Source organism: Microtus ochrogaster, chromosome 15 (assembly GCF_000317375.1).
Source record: "Microtus ochrogaster isolate Prairie Vole_2 chromosome 15, MicOch1.0, whole genome shotgun sequence".
Taxonomy (NCBI): Eukaryota; Metazoa; Chordata; class Mammalia; order Rodentia; family Cricetidae; genus Microtus; species Microtus ochrogaster.
In genome coordinates, this window is record NC_022017.1 from 26,283,121 (window position 1) to 26,304,307 (window position 21,187).

At 52.8% G+C, this 21,187-nt stretch overlaps 1 protein-coding gene across 2 annotated transcripts in view; it reads left to right on the plus strand.

Annotated features, from left to right (window-relative positions):
• The first annotated feature begins 5,130 nt into the window (after positions 1-5,130).
• Phf21b (PHD finger protein 21B) overlaps positions 5,131-21,187 on the plus strand; it is a 67,724-nt gene continuing 51,667 nt past the window's right edge. Inside the window, exons 1-2 of one of the 2 annotated variants that reach the window (XM_026782770.1) lie at positions 5,131-5,541; positions 6,411-6,476. In XM_026782770.1, the coding sequence (XP_026638571.1) occupies positions 5,488-5,541; positions 6,411-6,476 (120 nt within the window). In that variant the 5' untranslated portion in view covers positions 5,131-5,487. Of the gene's footprint in view, positions 5,542-6,109; positions 6,224-6,410; positions 6,477-21,187 lie in introns of those variants that run through there. The other variant, XM_005354414.2, reaches the window with a different exon arrangement.

Consider the following 21,187-nt stretch of genomic DNA (forward strand, 5'->3'; position numbering starts at 1 on the left):
GCTCAGGGCTGGACCAGAGAGCAGGCGTCTCACTGTTCCTCTGCAAAAGGGGCTCAGGGTTAGGTTTACTATTGGCCAGAAGTTAAAATGTCACTAAGGGCTGTCGAGATGGCTCCATGGGTGGTAACGGTCAAGCCTGTCAAGACTGTCCTGGGACCCACTAGGTAAAAGTAGAGGACAGACTCCCCAAAGTTGTCTTCTGATATCCACAAACATGCTGTGCATGCCTGTGAACACACACATATGCACACACACGCACATGTGCACATGCACAAGCACGCATGCGCGCGCGCACGCACGCACGCACGCGCACACACACACACACACGCGCACACACACACGCTTTTTTAAAGTGGGAAGTGTGGGAAGGAAAACCCAAACGGGCTCCACTCTTCCTGCTCTGCCAGCTTCAAGGTGCAAAGACGGGAGAGGGTGGGGACTCAACATGTTCCCGCTAACGTCCCTTTCCTTTTAAAGGGCGGCCCACGTCTCCATGCCACACATTGACTCATTCCCAAAGCGAGCTGAGCAGCTGACTGGGGATCTATGGTGACGTACGTGTGAAAGGACTAATTAGGGTGGTCTGCTAATAATAAAACCCCAGGGACAGAGCATCCTCAGGTGGCGCGGGGTGGGCTTTTTCTGCTTCATGGCTCTTACTGAGGGACCCTGGGGTGGGAAGGCTGTACCTCACTTGTGCTCCTTAACCATTTTCTTTCTTCATCTCCTCAACCTACACTGTTTGTTTTTTTGTTTGTTTGTTTGTTTTTTTGAACCCAGGAGGAAACCCAGACTCCTGAAAAGAAGCAAGGAACCTCCAGCGCCTGCCAGATCTCCAATCCCAGCTGCTGTCTCTGAAGGTGATCAGTTATTCAGAGGTATGGAGGCCTCTCCCCCTGGGACTTTCTCTGCTCCAAAGAAACTGAGAAGCCAGTCATCTTTGAGAGAAGGATGTTTGTGTGAGGTAGTAATAGTAACCTCACATCAGAAATCCCCCAAATTCCTATACCAGCCAGGCTCCCCTGGCCTCTGACCTACTGTCACTCCCTCTCGCCCACCCCGTGCTGGGTCTGGGAAAGCAGCTCCTGCTCCCTCCCGCTGCCCCCCAACCCCGAGGGTTACTTTCATTTGCTCAGGAACCACTTGAATTCAAAGAGCCTGTGCTTCGGTATCTAATCTAGATTCAGGTCGATACAGCCCAACACATGGCTGGGTGGCCTTGGTTGCTCCATCTGTAAATGGGGTAGAACATTCTTATCTCCAGGTCTGTGACAAGCCTTCCACCACATTACATACTCTACCAAGTCTTTGCCACTACTTTCCTTAAATGCCCTCTCCAGATCTTAGTCCATACTTAGCCACCACCTCCCCGGTTCTGGTCTTCATCTCTCTGCCTGTGCCCCCTCATGCTGACACCCGCTAGGAGCAGGAAGTGTCGGTGGGAGGCTCCGGTGGGTTCCTCAGAGCCACCTCTCGTGCTCTTCCACGCAGCATCAGGGCATGGCAGAGACAGCAGCCACAGCTTGCGTATTGGTTCTGCCACCAGCCTGCCACTGCAGGGTGAGGCCCTCATTACCATCTCTGGCCCTCAGTTCCCTTGTCCTTATGCTGTCACAGGAAACGAGGTTTCAACAACGTGGCACAGAGGTCAAGCTCCATCTCCGTGGTCACTCTACAGTGGCAGGATGACACGTCAACTCTACATGGCTCAAAGGATGGGGCTGAGCCAAGCTCTGCCATGTACAGACATGGCTGTGACGTCTCAGTTTGCCCATCTGTAAAGGGGGAAGATGGTAAGGATTAAATACGTTCGTGGGCAGATGAATCTGGCTCATAGTCAGCAATGCACAAAAACTGGCTTTTATTTAAGCATGAAATTACACGTCTAATCTGCCCATCCAAAACCGTGAGTCTTAGATAATAGAATGGGTGCACCAGGAGAGGACTCTGCAGGGAGACAGCTCAGTTGGTGGAGGGCTTGTCTAGCACAAAGCCCTGGGTTCAATCCCCAGTACCGCATGAACCAGGCAAGGTGGGACATTCCTCCAGTCCAGTGACCTCAACCTGTGGCTCTCGACTCCTTTCATGGGAGACACCTAAGGCCATGGGAAAGCACAAATATTTGTCTAACAATTCACAGCAGTAGTGACATTACAGTTATGAAGTAGTAACGGAAATAATTTCATGGTTGGAGCAAGGGGATCACCACAACATGAGGAACTGTGTCAAAGGGCCACAGCACTAGGAAGGCTGAGAACCACTGCATGAGGACCAACACTCAGAAGGAATTTGAGATTACCCTCTGTTGCAAAGCAAGTTCCATGCCAGCGGGAACTGTCCCCCACCCCATACACAAAGACAATGACAAAGATGAAAAGGAAGATGGAAACAAAGAAGAGAAGAGGGAGAGAGAGATATTTTGTGACATCACAGAAGATTCCCCTCTCAGCTGTGTGGTTGGGTCACCATCAGGGGTCCCATCAGCCACGGGCGCTCACCCCACACGGTAGCACAGGCCAGGCCTTTGCAGTGTCTCCCCACAGATATACTCTTCTGAGATATTGTTGGGCAGCTGACTGGAAAGGGCCATTAGCCACTGGAGAGTTCCCAGAAATCCTTGGGGACACAGAAGCAGAGTCTCTGGTTTCTGAATCCTGCGTCCTAACATTGTGTCATTTTCCTGTGGAAACCAGCATGGAAGTTCTTCAAGAACAGAAGAACTGGGCAACCCAGGGTACCACTCCCAATTATTTACTTGAAGGAATCCAAGTCAACTAGTACAGAAATACCTGCCCACCCAAGTCTTAAAATTAGCCATGGAGGGATGAAGAAATGTGGTAGTTATGCCCAATGGAGTTTTATTCTGCTGCAAAAATAAAGGAATTACATCCTTTGCAATATTGCGGCTGGGACTGGAGTTTATCGTGCCTGTAAAAGTACGACAAGCTACTGAGTGCGGTGTGGTGAGAAAACCTGGCTAGCCTGGGCTAGCACAGTGTGATAGCTACTCCTTGTCTCTGTCCTCAGCGTCTCCTTTGCCTTGCCCCAGCCCTCATAGTCTCTGTAGTACCTTCCTCATGCCCTAAGCAGAGCTGGGCAGCCACTGTGAGCTGGCTCCAGAGCTTGACTGGACTCCTGCCTTGGTTCCTGGCCTGATCCCAAGGCTGTGCTGAGACTAAGGGGGATCCTAATGAACGACAGAATTCATTCACTCTTCTCAGGAACGGTCAAGAATCATAGAAGCTCTGGACCAGGAACTAGAGATGGCAACCAGATGCATTGCCTGCTATACACAGGAAGACCAGGAGTGCATGCGATAGGGGACCTTGAGACGAGGTGGGTCTGGGAGGGGAGCAGGGTCTGGAACTGCTGTTAGGGGCACTAGGCTCAGCTCAGTGAATGTTCAGTGCATGTTTCAGACGCTAGAAGCCTGAAAGGTTGTGTGCAGAGGTTGTGCCGTTCAAGTCTTTGGATGACCACTGGCGACCAGAGTCGTACGGCAGGGTATATAGTAGCTCATCTACAAACAACTGTCCCTTCCACAGTCATGAAGTGGACCTTGGTTCCGGATCCTGCACGGCTCCTGTGGTGGTTTGAGTACTAATGTCCCCTATAAGCTCAGGTGTTTGAATACATGATCCCAAGTTGGTGGTGCTATTTGGGTAGGTTTAGAAGTGTGGCCCTACTGGAGGAAGAAATATCACCAGGGGCAGACGGTTTCAACTGGACATTCTCCGGTCATTCTCTTGTTTCCTGCTTGTGGTTGGAGAGGTAAGCCCTCAGCTTCTGTTTCTGTCACCTCTCCTCTGCCATGATGGACTCTTATCCTTCTGGAAAAGTAAGCCCTGACACATACACAGCTCTAGAAATGGCCTTTGGCATGGTGTTTCATTGCAGCAACATAAAAGGCGCCAATACAGCTCCTCTCCGCAGTGGGAGACATTGTCTTGAACTGGGGCTAACCCAGAAGTGGGAGGAACTAGTCTGATCTCATCTTAGTCATCTGTGACCCACGCTGCATATAGCCCTAACAACACCGGTGTTCTGGTGTGTGTGTGTGTGTGTGTGAGAGAGAGAGAGAGAGAGAGAGAGAGAGAGAGAGAGAGAGGAACTGATTTCTGCTGAGGGGTAAAGGGAATGTGTAGTGTTGGCACCCACTGAAGGGGCATTTCTGACTGGGTGAGCCTGTTTTTCTTTTTTGGTTTGTTTGTTTCTCCCTCCCTTTTTTCCCTCCTTCCTGGTGACCCATGGAAAGAGTCAGTTATGAGTCGCCATCAATTCACATTTACTCTGACACGGAGGCCCCCCTTTCTCCCTGCCTCTTTGCAACATGCTAGCCTGCTAGCGCCCAGCAGGGCACAAAGCTCCCCCCCTCCCCCGACAGTAATTGATGAGGACAGGAAACTCCACCGCCGTAATCTCGACTCCGAGACGTTGACCCCAGCTCTGGAACTGGGAGTTCTGAAACACCATCTCCTCAGCGTAGTTATGACCGTCTTATGTCACACTGACCCAGCGTGTTTACGATTTTAACAACTGTCTGAAAAAAAAAGTCTAGTGACATCTGTTGAGAGTTTAATTGTGAGTGTAAAAAAATCATTAAAGGGATAGCCAAGAGATCAGTTTTCATAGTGTTTAAACACCACGGCGGCCATCAAGTGCGGGGACTCTAGCGACAGGACTAATTTAGTATCTTGAGTCGCAGCGCTGGGCGCGCAGGCGGGAGAGGACGGGGGTGATTTCAATGAAACCGGAGAGCGAGGCGAGGAGGGGAAGTGGAGGAGGAAGGAGGTGCGAGAAACAGTTCGGTGGCATCTCAGCTTGCGGCGGGAAGTGTCGCCCCCGGAGTGGGACCGCGAGAGTATTCCCGGTTCTCCCGGCTCTTGTCTGCAAACCGAGGAGTTAGCTCGGGCGCCCCGCTTTGACAGCCGCGACTTTGCGCTCCACTCAGCCGCCACTTTTGTTCCCGGGGCTCGGTCGCCGGGTCGCACGCAGTGCGCACGCGCGGACGGGGCGGGGCCGGCCGGGCGGCTGGTTCCCGGCACCGCCCCCTGCCGCCCCGGCCCGCTCCATCCGGGCACTGCCGAATTAGCATCGTGCCGAGGCACAACTTTGCCGCGGCCCCAGCGAGATCCAGGCGCGCGCCGGAGGAAATATAGTCCCTACCAGCGGTCAGCTGGAGCGGGAGGCGGCAGGGCGCGCGCTGGGGGGCTGCGCGGGGCTCCCGGCGCCGGGGAGCCATGCGCCGGGAGGCGCAGGCAGCCCGGGCAGCCGGCGCAACTTAGCGGCAGCCGGAAGAGTTGGGCGCAAGCTCGCCTTTCTTTCCCCTCGTCAGCCCCCTTTCCTGTCGGCGCTGCAGGGGGGGACTAGTGTCCCCTAGTGCCTGGACGTCGGATCCGAGCTCTCCCGGTCTGGTCCCCGCTGAGCAGCACAACTTCCCGCGAGCTCGGGCCAAAGTGAGCGCAAAGTGCTGCCCAAGTTGTGGCGATGGAGCTGCAAAGCCGGTCCGAGGCGCTCGCGGTGGAACTCGCGCGCCACCAGGTAGGTGGTCCGGGGACCTGGGTCGGAGAGGAGTTGTGACCTGAGAAGTAGAGGCTGGAGGGACCAGATTTCTGTATCTAACTCTTGATCACATGGATGCTTGGGAGCAGGCCCCCTCCTGGAGCATGTCCCGGGGCCATGTCCCTTGGATCTCCTTGTCCCCGTAGCTTCTGGGCGATCCTGCACTGTTTGTAGGTCCAGGACGCATGGGACCCCAGCCCGGCGTCTTTTCTGTCGCCACCCGGTTTGCAAAACTCGGGCACCGAGAAAGGGGACCCTCCTAGAGCTCTCTTGGGAACAGGGTGCATGGACAGGCCCGCTTCCAACCTCCTGAGCCGGGCCCAACCCGGCACCGACTGTTAGGCAAAAGTAGTTTTGGCGATTGTGACTCAGGCGAGCGGCGCCGTGGCGGCCGGTGCCCGAACGGTATTGCGGCGTGCGCGTGTATGTGTGTGTGTGTTGGGGAGATTAGGACGCGACTTGAATATTTATGAGCTTTGCTCGACACGGACTCGCCGTGTTTACTTGGCTCTTTGTTCGTCCCCCCTCCCCCGGCACACACTCTCACACTCACTTGCACCCGCACCCCGGCCTGCAAACTTGCACGGCTCGGGGCGCGCCGCCGGGTGGCCTCGGCCCCCGCCCCGCCCCGGGAGCTGCCCCAATGAGGCGGCAGCCACAGGTAAGCGGCTCCGCACGACATTGCACGGTCGTCCGTGTGCGGGACGCGGCCCCAGAAACTTGGGGCGCGCTGCGACTGGCCTGGCCCTCCTGGCATTGGGTGGTGGGGGCGCGAGGATCGGGGCTCACCTACCGCCCCCCTCACCCCCGGGCGGCCAGGCTGAGCCCACTCCTCTGTGTCTCCGTAGAACGGCGACCTCAAGAAGCAGCTCCACGAAAGGCAGCCACGGATCGCAGCGCTCAGCGACAAACAAGTAAGGAGGGGGCCTGACCTCCACCGAGGACCGGGGCCCAGGGAGGGTCGCCGGGCACTTTGGCAGCACCCTAAAAAGTGCCCGTGCGGGCGTTCCACACACCGACTCCCGTGGGGGTCTGACTGCATTCCTCAAAGTTGCTGCCCTCCCTTTCTTGATAAAAAGAGCTGGTTGGTGGCGGCTGAGGGGAGCGTGAGGCTCCGGAGGCCGCCCAAAGATCCGCGCCGTACCTCCGAGGCGCCGGCTGCCCGGCGTCCATTTTGAGCGGTGGACATGTTTTGGGAACGTGGACATTCCCCTGCCTTGGCATCCCCCGATTCCTGCTGCGGTGGGAGGGGGACGAAAGGGGACTACAATTTGGGCCTGCACCCCAAACTCCTTAGAAGCCATTTCCGCGTGGCACCGCCGGCCTGGTCCGGTGATCCCTCTCCTGGCCGGCCCCCTCCCTGCCATGCCATCCCGCCGGCCTCACTTTTTATTCTCGGAACCTGAGGCCAGCTCCCGGGGAACAAAAGAAAGGGGCCCCCAGGACCCCCCCAGTTCTGCCCCAACTTGGGTGTCTATGCCTAAAAGGTAATATGGAGACCCGTCAGGAGCTCCAGCCATGGGGGTGTGCGCCCGCCGCCCCCTCGGCAAGGAAAAGTTGTCCATTGTGAGTTAGTTGCGCTGAGCTCAGCGCTCCAGGTTTCAGCACCACGAACAGATGCCGCCGCCGGAGCCCGGCCGGCCGCGCGCCCCCGCGCCCCTCCCCCTCCGCGCGCGCCCCCGCCCCTTGCGCGCCGCCGGCCGAGAACTTTGAGCGGTACAGCCAATGGTGCACACGGGTCTCCGAGGCAGCAGGCGGGGGCGCGCCCCTCCCTCCTCCCTCCCGCCGCCAGCACCCTGGCATCGCTCTCGCTTCCTTCGGAATGCCGCTGCCCGCCCCGGACAAGGGCAGCCTGGGGACCCTCGCCTGGCCGGCTCCCTTCCCCGAGCCCGTGAGGGTCCCCCCTCCCCAGCGGCCGGCCTCTCTAAGTCCCCCGGGAATATGGATTGACTCGCAGGCCTGTGCTCCAAGCCGAGTCTTTAAAGTTGCAAAGTGGTGGGAGGGGGCGCCCTGCTGGACCTGTAGGCCGGGGAGTCAGGCATTTGCCCCTTTCTGTCGGAACCGGCCCCTGCACCCCTCGGCTGCGCGCCCCCGTCCGCGAGTGGAAGCTTCCATTCCCGCCGGAGGGGGGCCTGTGCGCGGCCCCTACGAAGTCGGGGAGTTCGCGGGGGGAGGGGACCCAGGCCCGGCATTACCATTTTGATTGCTTCGATGCCATTTTTGGAGGGGGAGGGGTTAGAAGACCCTTCCTCGCAGAGCACAAAGATGTTTAATCACTGTGTAGAATCAAACCACATACTTGAAAAAAAAAATCTTAACAACAAACCCGGAACAGTGTGATAGCCTGTGTAAAACATGAAGTTGTGGAGTCTTGGGCTCGGAGTAGATTTAAAAGGGAAAGCCAGTGCTAGGCGACTCTCTTCGCAACAATGTCTCTTTATGTGGGCGCTTCGAGGCTGTAGTTTCACTATCTGAAGTGGGTCTTTTCGAGATTCCCCGCGATCGTTTCCTCTGTATTGTGGCAACTATTTCAGGGGCTGTTTAAATTTTTATGATAGTAAATGAGTAGCTATTTATTATCCTGAATGCTGGAATTTAGATAAGGCTACAAAGGAAATCTTTGAAAATCCTGTTTGAAGATAGAGCTTGCCGCTGGGAGAGGGAACCAATCCTTCTACCCCCAGGACGTCTTTGCCTTTAAATTTGAATTCGGGAGTATTGCCTGCAAGCGTACAGTGCCTCCATCTTTTTTGTGTGAGTGCTTTAAAAGAAAGAAAGGAAGCCAGAAAACTTTTGTTCTCTGGCCTTTTAAAAATGTTTCTCGTTTAGACGCCTAAAAATAACATCTGGTAGGCAGCCAGGGTTTGGCCCGACCATCGGAACTTGTGTTTGTGACCGCAAGTCTGCTTTTCTGTTTCTCTTTGTGGCCTTTATATAACAAGGGCTCATAAAAGAGGGAGAGGAGGGGGCCCGAGGCCGGGTGCAGCATGCTAATAGAGTTGCCTGTCTCTCCCTTGCTGGCTGCGGCAGGCTTTGAGTTCACCTCTGCAACGACGAGCTGGTGGCTTTAACGTTCCCTGCTGTCCCCTCGGGGACTTTGGTGGTGATTGACAGTTTGGCTGGGGGCAGGTGGATTTACAAGGTCAGAGAGGACTCCAAAATCCGGTCAGAGTTGTGAACCCGCTGGGTTTGGACGCCACAAAACTTGCCCAGTAGAAGCTGCAGTACAGGAGTGAGGGTGGGATTATTTTGTAAGTCAGGTGTAGTATAATGCATATTTTAATTCAGTGAGAATTCAAAGTACAATCTCTTTGTAGAGTTACTTGGGGGAACGTGTTAGCTTTTCCACCTCCAGAGATGTTTTTCCTGTGGGATATGTTGGAATATGAAATAAAAAGCTTACGTTTCGATTAAAAGTTCTCAGTCAGGTGATGAACTATATACTAAGAGGAAGGAATTGGTAGGTTACCTTCCTCCGTTAGACATACAGTAGCAGTAGGGTAATGTCCGGCAGTGTCTCACCTGCAGTTCCTCAAGAGGGCCCTTGGCATGGGATGTTCTGTTTTTGCCTTTCGTTTACTTTGAGTAATAGACGCATATTAAAAGGACTTCTTGAAGTGGCTTGGTCAAAGGAAGGGTGAGAAATTTTGTGTAGTTTTCTTCCCATCACTGGGGGTCTTGGGTTAAGTACAAGTACCTACTATGTTCCTTGTGTTTTTGCAAGGGGAATACATACCCCCCTCCAGAAGAAGGGAGGGGGTGACCCCAATAAACAACCTGCCATGTGGGTCTTGGGTCTGGAGGAGGACGGACTCAAGACCTGCTGTGTGAAGCCTCTATTAACTTTCCCAGTGGTTCCACTCTGAGGATTTGCGGCACGTGCTGAGATGCAGTAACATTTAATCTTCATTGTAAAGCACAAGAAACACTTTGTCTAAATATCAGGCATGTCATAAATATGGGGTCTCTTCCCCTCCTTTGGAGTTCTTTGTCGTCCTGCAGTTCACTGTGAGCAGAGTTAGGAGGGGCTCTGTCTGAATTGCCGTGGAGCTGCGGTCTGGCTAGAGAGATCCTGGAGGTGAACTTGGAGTCTGGGGCATCGCCTGATCTATCGATTTTATGGTCTCGGATTCCAAGGGGCTGTCCTCAAGTGTGGCAATAAAAATCTGTCTTCTTGAAAGGGATTATGTATCAGGAGCTCGCGGGTCCTGAATCATGTCTTCAGCATGATTCACTCTCTAGGGCAGACACCAGAGAGCCTGACACCTGAGTATGTGCTGGTTTGTTCTGAGAGCACCCACCCCGAGTCTGTGGACTCAAAGACTGTTTTGTTTTCTGAGCTTTTCACTCTAGAAAGGTCAGCATCGGTCTTCTTCCCAAGCAAGAATGCCGATCTGTTTTAAAACAGTATAGTTATACGTTAAAGGGAAGGCACCAGTGAGAAAGGCCTCATGTTTCATATGCAGGCAAGTGCTTGGGACTGGGCAGCAGGCCCTGTGTATGCTTGGACCCAGCTCCACCAGAGCCCTCCATTGGACGGCTTTCCTCCGCTCTCTGCTACCCTGCTCAGTGCTGTCCTCTTCTGGAAGGCTTCAGAAGCCCTTTCCACTCTGTGTTGTGGAGACACAGTTCCCATCTCCTAGTCACCCACAGGGAGTTGGATTTTTTTCCTACATCACAGGCCCCATGCCATTGCTAGCATCCGACTGAGAGCATTTTCATCACCCGGATACTAGGCACCGCCTTCTCCCTGGCCCAGTGCCACTCACTTCTCACCTGCTTTCTGCCTGAGAGTTGCCTGTTTTGGATCTTCGTATGAACGCAGCTGTAACTATGCCTGCTTTGTGTGCTATTGGGCTTGGCTCCTTTCCTCTGCTCCTTCTCGTGTTGGAAGCTGTTTTGCTTCCTCCTTCCCCTGATATTGGAATAACCTGTGAGTGGGTGCTGCACGTTTGCTTATCCGCTCACCTGTTGATGGGCATGAATGTGCCCTACCTTTTAGCAGGCATCTCTCCAGCCCCTCCTGCTGTCTTCTTCATCATAGTGACTTACATAACTTGAGCTGTGAGCTGTGCCTCACACCCTTCATTGGGCTGCTTTTGCTTCTTAATGGAACCCTAGGGTGCCCCCTACTGTTCATTCTCTGCCAGGGGTCGTCCACCTCCTCCAGCTCTCTGAACTTGGCACAGGACATTTTGGTTGCTCCATTGTAACTTCCCTATACCCCAAGCACATCCCCGCCTTTGGGGAGGACTGGGTGTCCACTGTCTTTGCCTTGTTAGGCTGTAAGCTCCATGGGGAAGGAGCACTCCATGGGGAAGGAGCACTCCGCTATATTTGTTCTCAGGGTAGGGAGGACATGGGGATTAGCAGTGATGATCTGATGGTTCCAGGGGTGAACAGTAGATTTTAAGAGTACATCACAGAAATGAGGGGTCCTAGAGAAGAGTGCGGTGAACTCCCTGACAGAGTGGGTGTGGACAGCTGAGTTTCGAGGAACTTCTGGAAGGTGCTGTAAGGTCATGCCATGAGTCTGAAGACAGGCAACCTGGAGGAGAGTGCCTGTGCCCTCTGAACTCAGCTGTGACAAGGTGGAGCTGGTGTCCTGAGTAAAACTTCCAAGTAGGAGGTAGGGATGCTAATAGGCTTCCTGGCAGTTAAACCCAGAGAGGAAGGGAGTTGCAGGTGGTTGTGAGCTGCCCAGCATGGCTACTGAAATCGGAGCCCAGGTCCTTTGGAAGAGCAGCAAGTACTCTGAGCCAGTTTTTGTGCCTCTGCCTCTCTACCCACTCCCGTTGTGTGTGTGTGTGTGTGTGTGTGTGTGTGTCTGAGAGAGAGAGAGAGAGAGAGAGAGAGAGAGAGAGAGAGAGAGAGGTGTGCAGGTGCCTATTGAGGCCAGAAGAGGACATTGGATCCCCTGAAGCTGGAGTTACAGGGAACTCGGGTGTTTCCATGAACCCAGGTCCTCAGAAAGAGAAGCAGACACTCCTCATTGCTGAGCCAGCTCTCCAACCCCACGCATCTTTGTGATCAGAGAAATAATTGCCATTCTCATGCTTTGAAGTAGCATTTCAGGGATAAAGGGGATCTTTATAGATCTAACTATATAGCCCTGGCTGACCTCAAGCTCTCAATACTCTCCCACCCCACCCCACCCCACCACATCCCCAGGTGCTGGAACCAAAGGTGCACAATGCCACGCTCACTAAGAATTCTACAAGAAGTTTTTGCTATGAAAGCAGCTTGTGCTTGTTGGGAAGGTAGAAGAACAGATCTGAAGACTTTAAAAGTCATCTTCTCTTAATTGCCCATCCTGTCTGAGGGGCCCTATCAGTGTGAGTCCTGGGGGCATGCTCAGCTGTTGTGTTCTGTAGGGTATATGCTCACAGACACACACATACATACATACATACATACATACATACATACATACATATAGACAGAAGCACACACACACACACACACACACACACACACAATGTAGATAAATGTCTTTCTCTGACATAGCACATAGTCATCCTGTCTCTGAACTTGGTTCTCACTGTTGGCAGAGCCTTATGGGCCTCTGTCTGAAACACTCCTGTTCATCAATCCCACTGGTGTGTGAAGGGCTGCTGCCCAGGCCTGGGGATGTGGAGCACTTCTATGTGGTTTCTGCAGATGAACATTCTCACACAGCCGGGAAGGTGGGTGTGTCTACCTGCTCCTCGAGGCCCAGTGAGGTTTTGACTCAAGACACTTAGTTCTCAGCAGCTGAGGAAGCAGTGAGCGCTCTCAGGTTGAGGGACGGCTCCAAGGAAGTGAATTTGCCCTGGCAGAGAAACTGGGAACACCGCAAATACAGTCACATGGCCTTGCGGTACTGCCTGTGCCTGTGCCCAAAAAGGATGTCACTCAAGCTCTCAGTAAGGACCTTCCTACCTAATTCTCAGGGTATTCCATGCCTTGGCTCAGATAGGGCTGGCCAACCCCGTCTGCTGAACAGATAAGGAAAGGGAACTTTCCTGGGTCAGATAACAAGCATGGAGAATGGAACTGCCCTTTCTGTTTGTCTGTGGCATCCTCGTCCGCTTTGGGACATGTTCTGCATCACTGGGGATGGCGTGATGCTCAGGACCTTGCCTCTCTCCCCAGATCCTCGGGTCCCAGGCTAAGCCATTTTGCCTCTGTGCATTTGTGTGCCTGCTGTAATGAGGGCGGGGATGGGACCCTTCCCTCACCAGGCCATTGGAGGAAGTGAGACAGTGGTTGGGAAAGTTTCACCGAACCCCATAGTCAAGGAAAACTTCAAGTGAGTGACATTACCGCTTTGAGATTCTTGGTTGGACTCGGGTTTCTCCTGAGTGAACCCAGAATCACCAGCCGGTCTTCTACAGAGTGCTGTAAGTGTGCTCTAGCCTTTCCTGTGGGAGGTGTCCTGTGTCCTGCACTCGTCACCCATGGGAGTAGTTGACGAAGGTGACTGCTGACGGTGGCATCCTTTTCAGTTCACCCAGAGAGTTTGCTTTGATTTTTGCCTCTCAAAGCACCTGCTGTCAGAACTCTACAGTTGATTTCAATTAGACCTGGATTTTTTTTCAGTGAGATGGCGCTGATGATAACTTTGGCAATCCCTCGATGCCTCATTAGAGCTCCTGGCCACGAGGTTCACCCTGTGACGGAGTAGGTTCTCTGTCTGATGCCTTTGTCTCTTCGGGAAACAGAATCATGGGCTCAATCTGTCTCTTTCACCGTCTGTGGGAGCTAGTGCTCTGCTCGGAAGGGTGTTGCTGGTTCTGAGGTCCCTTCCTTGGCAGCGGAGGCTCTTGATGTGCAGAGGCTCTCTGGTCATCTGTGAGGAGGGCTCCAGAGGCCACCTAGGGTGTATGCCGGCCCATGTGACTCTCCCCTACAGAAAGACCTCTCAGAAAGCTCTCGCTTGTCTTCAAGAGGCCAGTAACAAAGGTCAGTGTCATCAGTTTTCAAACTGAGCAGACCCAAACTCTACTTCAGCTCTGCCTTTGGAATCCCATTCTGTCCTGGTCATTGTTCCTGGCTTTGGAGACTTGCATTTCTCGGCAAGAAAGTGGGAAACCAGCAGCTCACTACCAGTCATGCCAAGAGTACAGGAAGTGGTTCAGGAAGTGAATTTTAAAGAGGCAACAGGCAGTTAAATGAGATGGTGCAGCAAGCTCTGGACTTCAGCACTTTTTTTTAAAAATAAAAAAACAGCATTGCTGGAATCCACACCTTGCCTGTTGGACACCAGTGTCTTGGAGCCTCACCTGGGAACCCTTTCTTAGCGATCTTTCTGTCAACGTACAAGGACATCCCACGCTCTGACCTAAATTTCTCTGATGTCTGATCCCTCCTCACTCACCCCTTTCCTGGCCCTCTGAGCAAGGACTGCTGGTAATTTTGGTTTTAACCAGGAGTAGGCTGAAGCCCAGGGGTGTTGAGTGACCGTGGAGATCACACAGCTAGGAAGTAGAGACACTCTGGGTGTTGGCTCCTGGCTGCCAGTTCTTAAACCCTGTGCTGGAGCACAGGGTGGTAGATGGTACTTTAGGTGTGTGTGTTGAGCCTGGAGAGAAATTTAGGTCAGAGCGTGGGATGTCCTTGTGCGTTGACAGAAAGATCGCTAAGAAAGGGTTCCCAGGTGAGGCTCTCCTGGTTCTAAAGTGATTCCTAGATGCCTGGGGGCAGCGGCCTTCCATGCTACCTTCACAAGTTCCGTCCTAGAGTTGTGTATGTGAAGTCTGTCAGCTTAGATAGATTGCAGAACTGTAGGTGAAGGTTGGTGCCTTAGCCCCAGTGTCCCTGTTTGTCGCCCAGCCCCACACACTTCTTGCTGCATTTGGAGTCTGCACTTGGGAGATAGAGATCTACAGTGAGCATGTGAGGGGCTAAGCCCCTAGAATGGAGGTGCTGGAAGCAGATAACAAGTGAGACCTTTTCCATTAGGGAACATAATGCCTGCTCTCTCTGATCCCTTAACAGGTGTAGCAGAGTCTTAGGAGATGGTGGGGTGGGGGGACTGAGGTGGCTTTGCCTAGAGGGCCCAGCAAACTGTCACTGTGAAGCTTCAGGAGGCTTTCTGCCCACAGGAAAGGAATAGGGCAGGGACGGAATAGGGGAGTAGGAAGGAAGGGAGGGGCAGTCTCATGTCATTCAGGTAGACAGACAATCCGCACATGTAAACAAACTTCAGAATGTCATTAAAATACATACCGGAGGCCCTGGGCTAGAACTGGGAGATGTAGCTCACCAAGTGACAGGCAGCGTCCCTGCAATCGGTGCAGTATTGCACACCTGGATTTAATAATGCCGCTTGGGGGTGGCATGCACATGCAGGCAGGCTGCTAGGTGAGGGTTCTGCTTATACTGCAGACCCCTCTCCCCCCACAAGGAGTCTGTGCTGGCTAAGAAAGAAAAGGAACATGCTAGCCACTGGTGTGGTCGTGGCGCGAGGCTGTTGTCGCTGCAGGCATGATGGTGGGTGTGGGAACTTTGAAAGGTGTGCCGAGGGCCACCTGTATATGGTTTCTTAAAGGTGAGGCTGGGACTCGTGTGACCCAGAGTGTTGAGCACGGGGAACTGGAAAGACACTGGGGTGACACAGTTCTTAAGCCCTTTTTTTGTGTATTCTCTGGGGTGCCCCTAACCTTTATGAGTGTGGGTGCTGTCCAGGGGCACACTCGTGGGGGAAGGCTGCAGTAGCCGTGGCTCCTGAACACACTGTGACATTTAGCTTGTGTAGGACAGTGCTGGGTCAGCATGGTGACAGGACACGGACAGGTGGTACTGCCAGCCTCAAGCGGGTGATGGTCAAACACAGTAAGTGAAATTTGGCGATTAGGGGGTGGCAAGTACTCTAGCCAAGTCAGGAATATGGGGTACATGATGTGGGTGGGCCCTTTAAGTAGGGTGACCAGAGGTTCTCACGAAGAAGGTGATGTTGGAGCCTGCTGCAGTAGGGTGGGTAGGCGACTCTCCCCATACTCTCTGGGCTGAGGACTCACTTTCTTGCATGAAGATGGTCAGTGTGGCCAGAAGACAAGAGAGCTGGGAAGGATTGGGTGTTCCTCTGCTGTACAGCACCCCTCCCCTCTTTAAATCTGCTCCTAGCCCTGCATGCTGGGATCAGCTTTATGGGGGTCAGGGTTAACAGCATCTGAGACTCACACAAAGGCTGGACGAGCTTGTGGGGTTACTTGTGATGCCAGTCACCCCTCCATCCTAAAGGAGAAAAGGCTATGACTCAGGCTAAAGCCAGCTGCTTCTCTCACGTGGAGATTCCGGGTTCAGACTTGCTAAGAAACAAACATAACCAATGTTATGCTTGTTCACTGTTCTCTGATGGCCTGGTGGTAACCTGAGTTCCCAGACTTCAGATGGGGAGGATAGACCTCAGCATGAGAGGAAGCAGACTTCCAAACACTCCTAGCAAGAAGGGACGCACCTGAGTACCAACTCTCATACTCCCTGCTCATCCAGAGCCTCTCTAAGGTAGGCAGCCACTTATTCTCTCAGACAAGGTCTAGCTTCTTCCTCTCAGTCAACCCTTTGATAACTCCAGTGGGTTGAGCCACAGCCTAGAAGTGGCTTCCCTTCCTCACCTCTTGTCCCCTGCCAGCATCTCATGGTGGCTACTGAGAGAACATGAGGGCTGACCCGCTGAGGCTCTGCCAGACGCTGACATGCTTGGAGGCCGTGATGTGTCTGGGCTTCCCAGGTGTACCTTTTCTGCTGTCCTGGTATGAGCAAACATGGCTGAATGCAGTGTAACCAGAGAGGTTGCATAACCAGAGGGCCATTGAGGTTCCTCAGGGGTGTTTGCCGTTTAGCTGGGTGAGTGGGGCTCTTTAAGTGAAATAGACTTCCAGCTCTACCCCAACACTGAGGCCCAGGCCAGCATACCTAAGTTATTTTATTAATGCATTCTGCTGAGTGGACGTGAATGGGCAGGTTGGCCTCTCGTACTGTGGATCTAATTATAAACACAAGGGACGGCACCAAATAAGCCGCCTTGGAAGGAGGAAGAGGCTGGCAGCCAGGGGTAAAGCGGCCTTTAATGAACTTCCTTGGTACTTGTATCTTAGCAACACATTTTATTACATCCCAGTGCGGCTGGACTTGTGTAGTAATTTATCCCCCCCTCGTGCCCCAGCCCTGGTGACTCAAGAGAAGAATGTGTGTGTGCCCCTCCCGTGCTTTCCTAAGGTTATGTTTGCCTCTTTTAGGGTTTGTTTACTCCGTAATGAAGATAAACTTGCTACTGGAGGTCCAGACTCTAGCCTGGGGTTGCCACACAGAGGGGTGGTGGCCTGTGCCTACAAGGTGTGCAGCCCATGCTCAGATGGGGTCCCGCAAGTGACATGTACTGCCTTGTACACTTTCTGATGCTCACTGAGCGATCCCTGGGCTGGAGTATTTTTATCTGTGCTTCGTTCTTATGATCACACTCACTTGGAGATGGCCGTGGAAGTGGAGATCTGTGCAACTTCTGATTTACCGCGGCAGCCGCCTGCAAGTGGGGAGTCATGGCAGAGAGGTTCCTGATAGATGGAGCCTGCAGAGAGGTCTCCAGGATAGGAAGAAGGGCTAGTTAGGGTGCCGGACTATGGTTGTCCAGATCTCAGAGACCTCATCCAGTTACTGTCTTCTGAGCTGCAACTGTCCCTCAGCCGTGTGTGTCCTGGGATCATGGTGTCAGTACAGTTTGGGGACTTAAAGCAACAGTGAGCTAGCTAATGGCTCTGGACACCAGAAGTCTGAAGTAACCTATGGAACCAAGTTTTCTCAAAGGCCCCAGGGAAGGATCCTCCCACCTGTCCTATCTTTGGTTCCTGGTGTACGCTGTCCTGTGGACACTTTGCTCTAGGCTCTGTCTGCATCTTCACAAGCTGTGTTCCCTCTTTGGTGGCCTCTGTCATTTCTCTCCTTTTGGTTTGTGTTTTTGTTTTTGAGACAGGGTCTCATTTAGTCCAGGCTGGCTTCAGACTCTGTGTTGGGGATTGAGTGATCCAGGGATTTGTGCATGGCAGGCAAGCTAGTACATACGGATGGAGCTGCGGCCTCAGCCTGTTGCTCTTCTACCTATTCGTGGTCAGATTTGTTTGGTTGTGCCATTGCCTTCCTCTTCTTATGGGAGCACCAGTCTTAGAATAGGTTTGGGAGCCACTCTGTCTTAGAATAACCTCAACAAAGCTAGGTGTCAAGACCCTGTTTCTGGTTAAGGTCAGAGTCCAAGGTTCTAGGTAGACATGAACCATGGGTGTCACTTCAGCCAGGTACCTCAGTGGGGTTATAAGTGAGACATGCTCTCCTCTGTTAGGAGATGGGGATGCCAGGCTTGTGCTGACCACCCCCTGGCTTCTCTGTCACTGTCTGTTCTTACAGGGAGAGCTGAGGTGGATAGGCTGCTGAGTTTCCTTGGCTGTGGAAAGGATGCTGGCCTGATTTTCCAAACCTATTGTTTGGTGGGGGGTTTGAATATTTGAATGAGGAGCTAAGGAGCTGCTGGCACCTGGGGAACCCGGCATGGGAACCAGATTGCTGTTTATGCGAGGGTCAGTGCCAAATGGTCACCCCGGTTGTTGGCCCTCCTGCTTGACCAAGAGGCTGAGATTTTTAGTCAGTTTCTGGATCTGTAATGTTGGGGTGAACCCTACTGCCTCCTTAGCAGATGAACTTGGAGCGGCACAGAGTTGGACAGGCACGGAGAACTGGCAATGGGGCAGAGGGTCTGGCAAGGAGCCTGGGCAGGACTGAGAGGCCACGTAGAGCCATCTTGATCCCCCACTTCTCTGCCACACTGTCACTCAGCTTGGCTTTCCTGTGAACAGTGACTGCCACAATGGAACAACAGAGGTCCCAGCTGGTGGGAATGGGAATGGGCTAAGAGCACTGAGTTGGGTAGGGATGGAGCTGGCTGGGCTCATTTACCTGTTGTGGTCGTGCCGTGTAAGCATGCCTCTCGGTAAGCCTGTCCCTGCGAGTGTCCAGGATTATGGGATAAGGTTATTGCCAGTATCAACAGTGGTGAGACAGGAACTGGGGACAGATCTGACCGGAGGGCTGTGAGGAACTGTGTCCTTCTTTTTCCTGAGCCTGGGGCTGGAAGCTCAGGTAGCTGTGGTTTGAATAGGTGTGGTCCCCAAAGACTCATGTGTTTGAATGCATGGACCATAGGGAGAGGCACTATTAAGAGTGCCTCCAACACTTCCAACACTATTGTTGGAAGAAGTGTGTCACTGTGGGGACAGGCTTTGAGGTCTCATATATGCTCAAACCATGCCCAGTGGGACAGTTCACTTCCTGTTGCCTGTGGATCTAGATATAGAATTTGGGCTGGAGAGATGACTAAATGGTTAAGAGCACTGGTTGTTCTTCCATGGTGACCATAGGATCTGAGTTCAATTCCCAGCACCTACATGGTGCCTCACAACCATCTATAATAGGATCTGATGCCCTCTTCTGGCCTTTAGGTATACATGCGGAACACTAATACATAAAAAATCAATAAATAACATTTCAAAATATTGGGGGAAAAAAGACGTAGAACTCTCAGTTCCTTCTCCAGCTTCTGCCTGTACACTGCCTCACTTCCTGCCATAATGGTAATGGACGAAACCTCAGAAACTACAAGCCAACCCCAGTTAATTAAATGTTTTCCTTTGTAAGAGTTTCTGTGGTCATGGTGTCTCTTCACAGCAATAGAAACCCTAACTAAGACAGGTGGGCTAACACTGTTCCAATGGTTTACTGATGTCATCCGTGCCTGAGCTCCGACAGTCCCATCCTGGCTGAGGACTTCATTCTGACTCCAGGTCTGTCGCCTGAGAGCTGAGAACACTGAGGATGAGCCCCTTCCGTTCTGCATTACCTTCTGTTCTTTTTGCCACTTCACCCTTGCTCGTCACTGTGTGCAGGGCAGCATGCGGAGGTGGCCCGGCGGTGACACCTGGCTTTTCTCTTCTCATGAGACCCCGTGGTCTTTGCACATGTCTCTCCCACATCCTAGGAGCTCTTAGGCGCTATGCTGAAGACCACAGAGACTGTGGAGTTGTGTTCGTTATCTCTGTCGTGGTAACAAATGGCCAGGGACAGTGAGTGGGGCTGAGCTGGGCATGGCTCTTTGAGGCTTCCTCTTGGACCTTCAGACTTCGCATCTGACACGGCCCAAACTGTGCCTGGGAGAGAAGCACTCAGTGGGTACCCGCATGGTGCCTTTCCCCAGTTCCTCCGTGGGTGTCCCCTCCCAGATCCAGCCTCAGCCTGAGCTTCCCTCATGCTCCCCATCCCAGGCTGCTTTGTTCTGTGCCCAGCTCATTCCCTAGGTCTGGCCTGTGTGTGTCACTGACAGCTTTCCTAATGATTGTTTGATCTGAGGCCACACAAGGCCAAGTCTTCAGCAACATCTCCTGTCACACTGTTGACCGCTTGTCAGATGCATCAGACACCCAAGGGGTGGGTCACTGAACTTTCATCCAAAATGTTGTTCCCACTGGGTTGACTTTTTTTTTTCTTTTGACAAGGCCTAGGTTGTACGTGAAGATCCAGACCCTAGATCATCATATTCTCATGAAAATAATTCTGGGTTCGTCTGAACTAGATTGTATGGTAGTAGTGATCATGATGCTAGTGATGGTGACCATGGTAATGATGGTTACCATAGGGATGATGGTGCTATGGTGGTGATGATGACCATGGTGGTGATGGTGTTGACTGTGGTGCTAGTAGAGACCATGCTGGTGATGGTTCCCATGGTGGTGGTGGTGACCATGGTAGTGATGGTGACCACAGTGATTGTAATGGTGACCATGATGGAGATGGTGGTGGTAACCATGATGGTGATGGTGACCATGGTGGTGATGGTGCCCATGCTGATGTTGATGACTATGATGATGATGGTGACCATAATGGTGATTATAGTGGTGATAGGAAGGATGGTGGTGCTTTTCTGGTGATAACAGTGATTAAAATGTGAGTGGTTGTGCTCATGGTAGTGGTGCTGCTAGTGGTTGTGTTGGTAAAGGCAGCGACAGCCCCTGCCCTAAGCAGCTCTGCGAGGAAATGTGAGTCTTAGGACTAGCAGAGAAGGTTCACTGAAGTCTTTTATACCGGTGACTTAAACACTGGATGCCGGAGGCGTCTTAATTTTGTCTCATGATGGCAAATCACACTTGGAGCTTTGGTGTCCTGTCAGTGACAGAAAGAACTGCACTTCGAAATGGCAGCACAGCCTTGGTGCTGGGGAAGGACTTTGGAAACTGCCGTTGCTGTGACTGATGCCCTTGTGGATACAATGCTGTTGTGTGTGTGTCTGTGTAAAGGAGAAGCAAAAGCTTTACAAATCCTAACCTCCCCAAGGCTGTCGCCTAGCAGGGGAGCGTGCTGTGCTTCCAGAGGGAAATCTCATAAAAGCCCCGCAGAGCTAATGACAAGGGAACTGGAAACATCGAGTGCCCCACAGTCTGTGTAAGCCCTTGAGCAAACATGTGCCTCCCTCATCATCTAACAGCCACAGCGTATCCCAGCTCAGTGTCTCGGGTGCTGAGAGTTTGTCCGTCCTTCTTCCGCCTACACCTGTAGTTCCATTGGTGGCCGTGGGCAATGCTGAGGTTCTAAACAGAAGTATCAG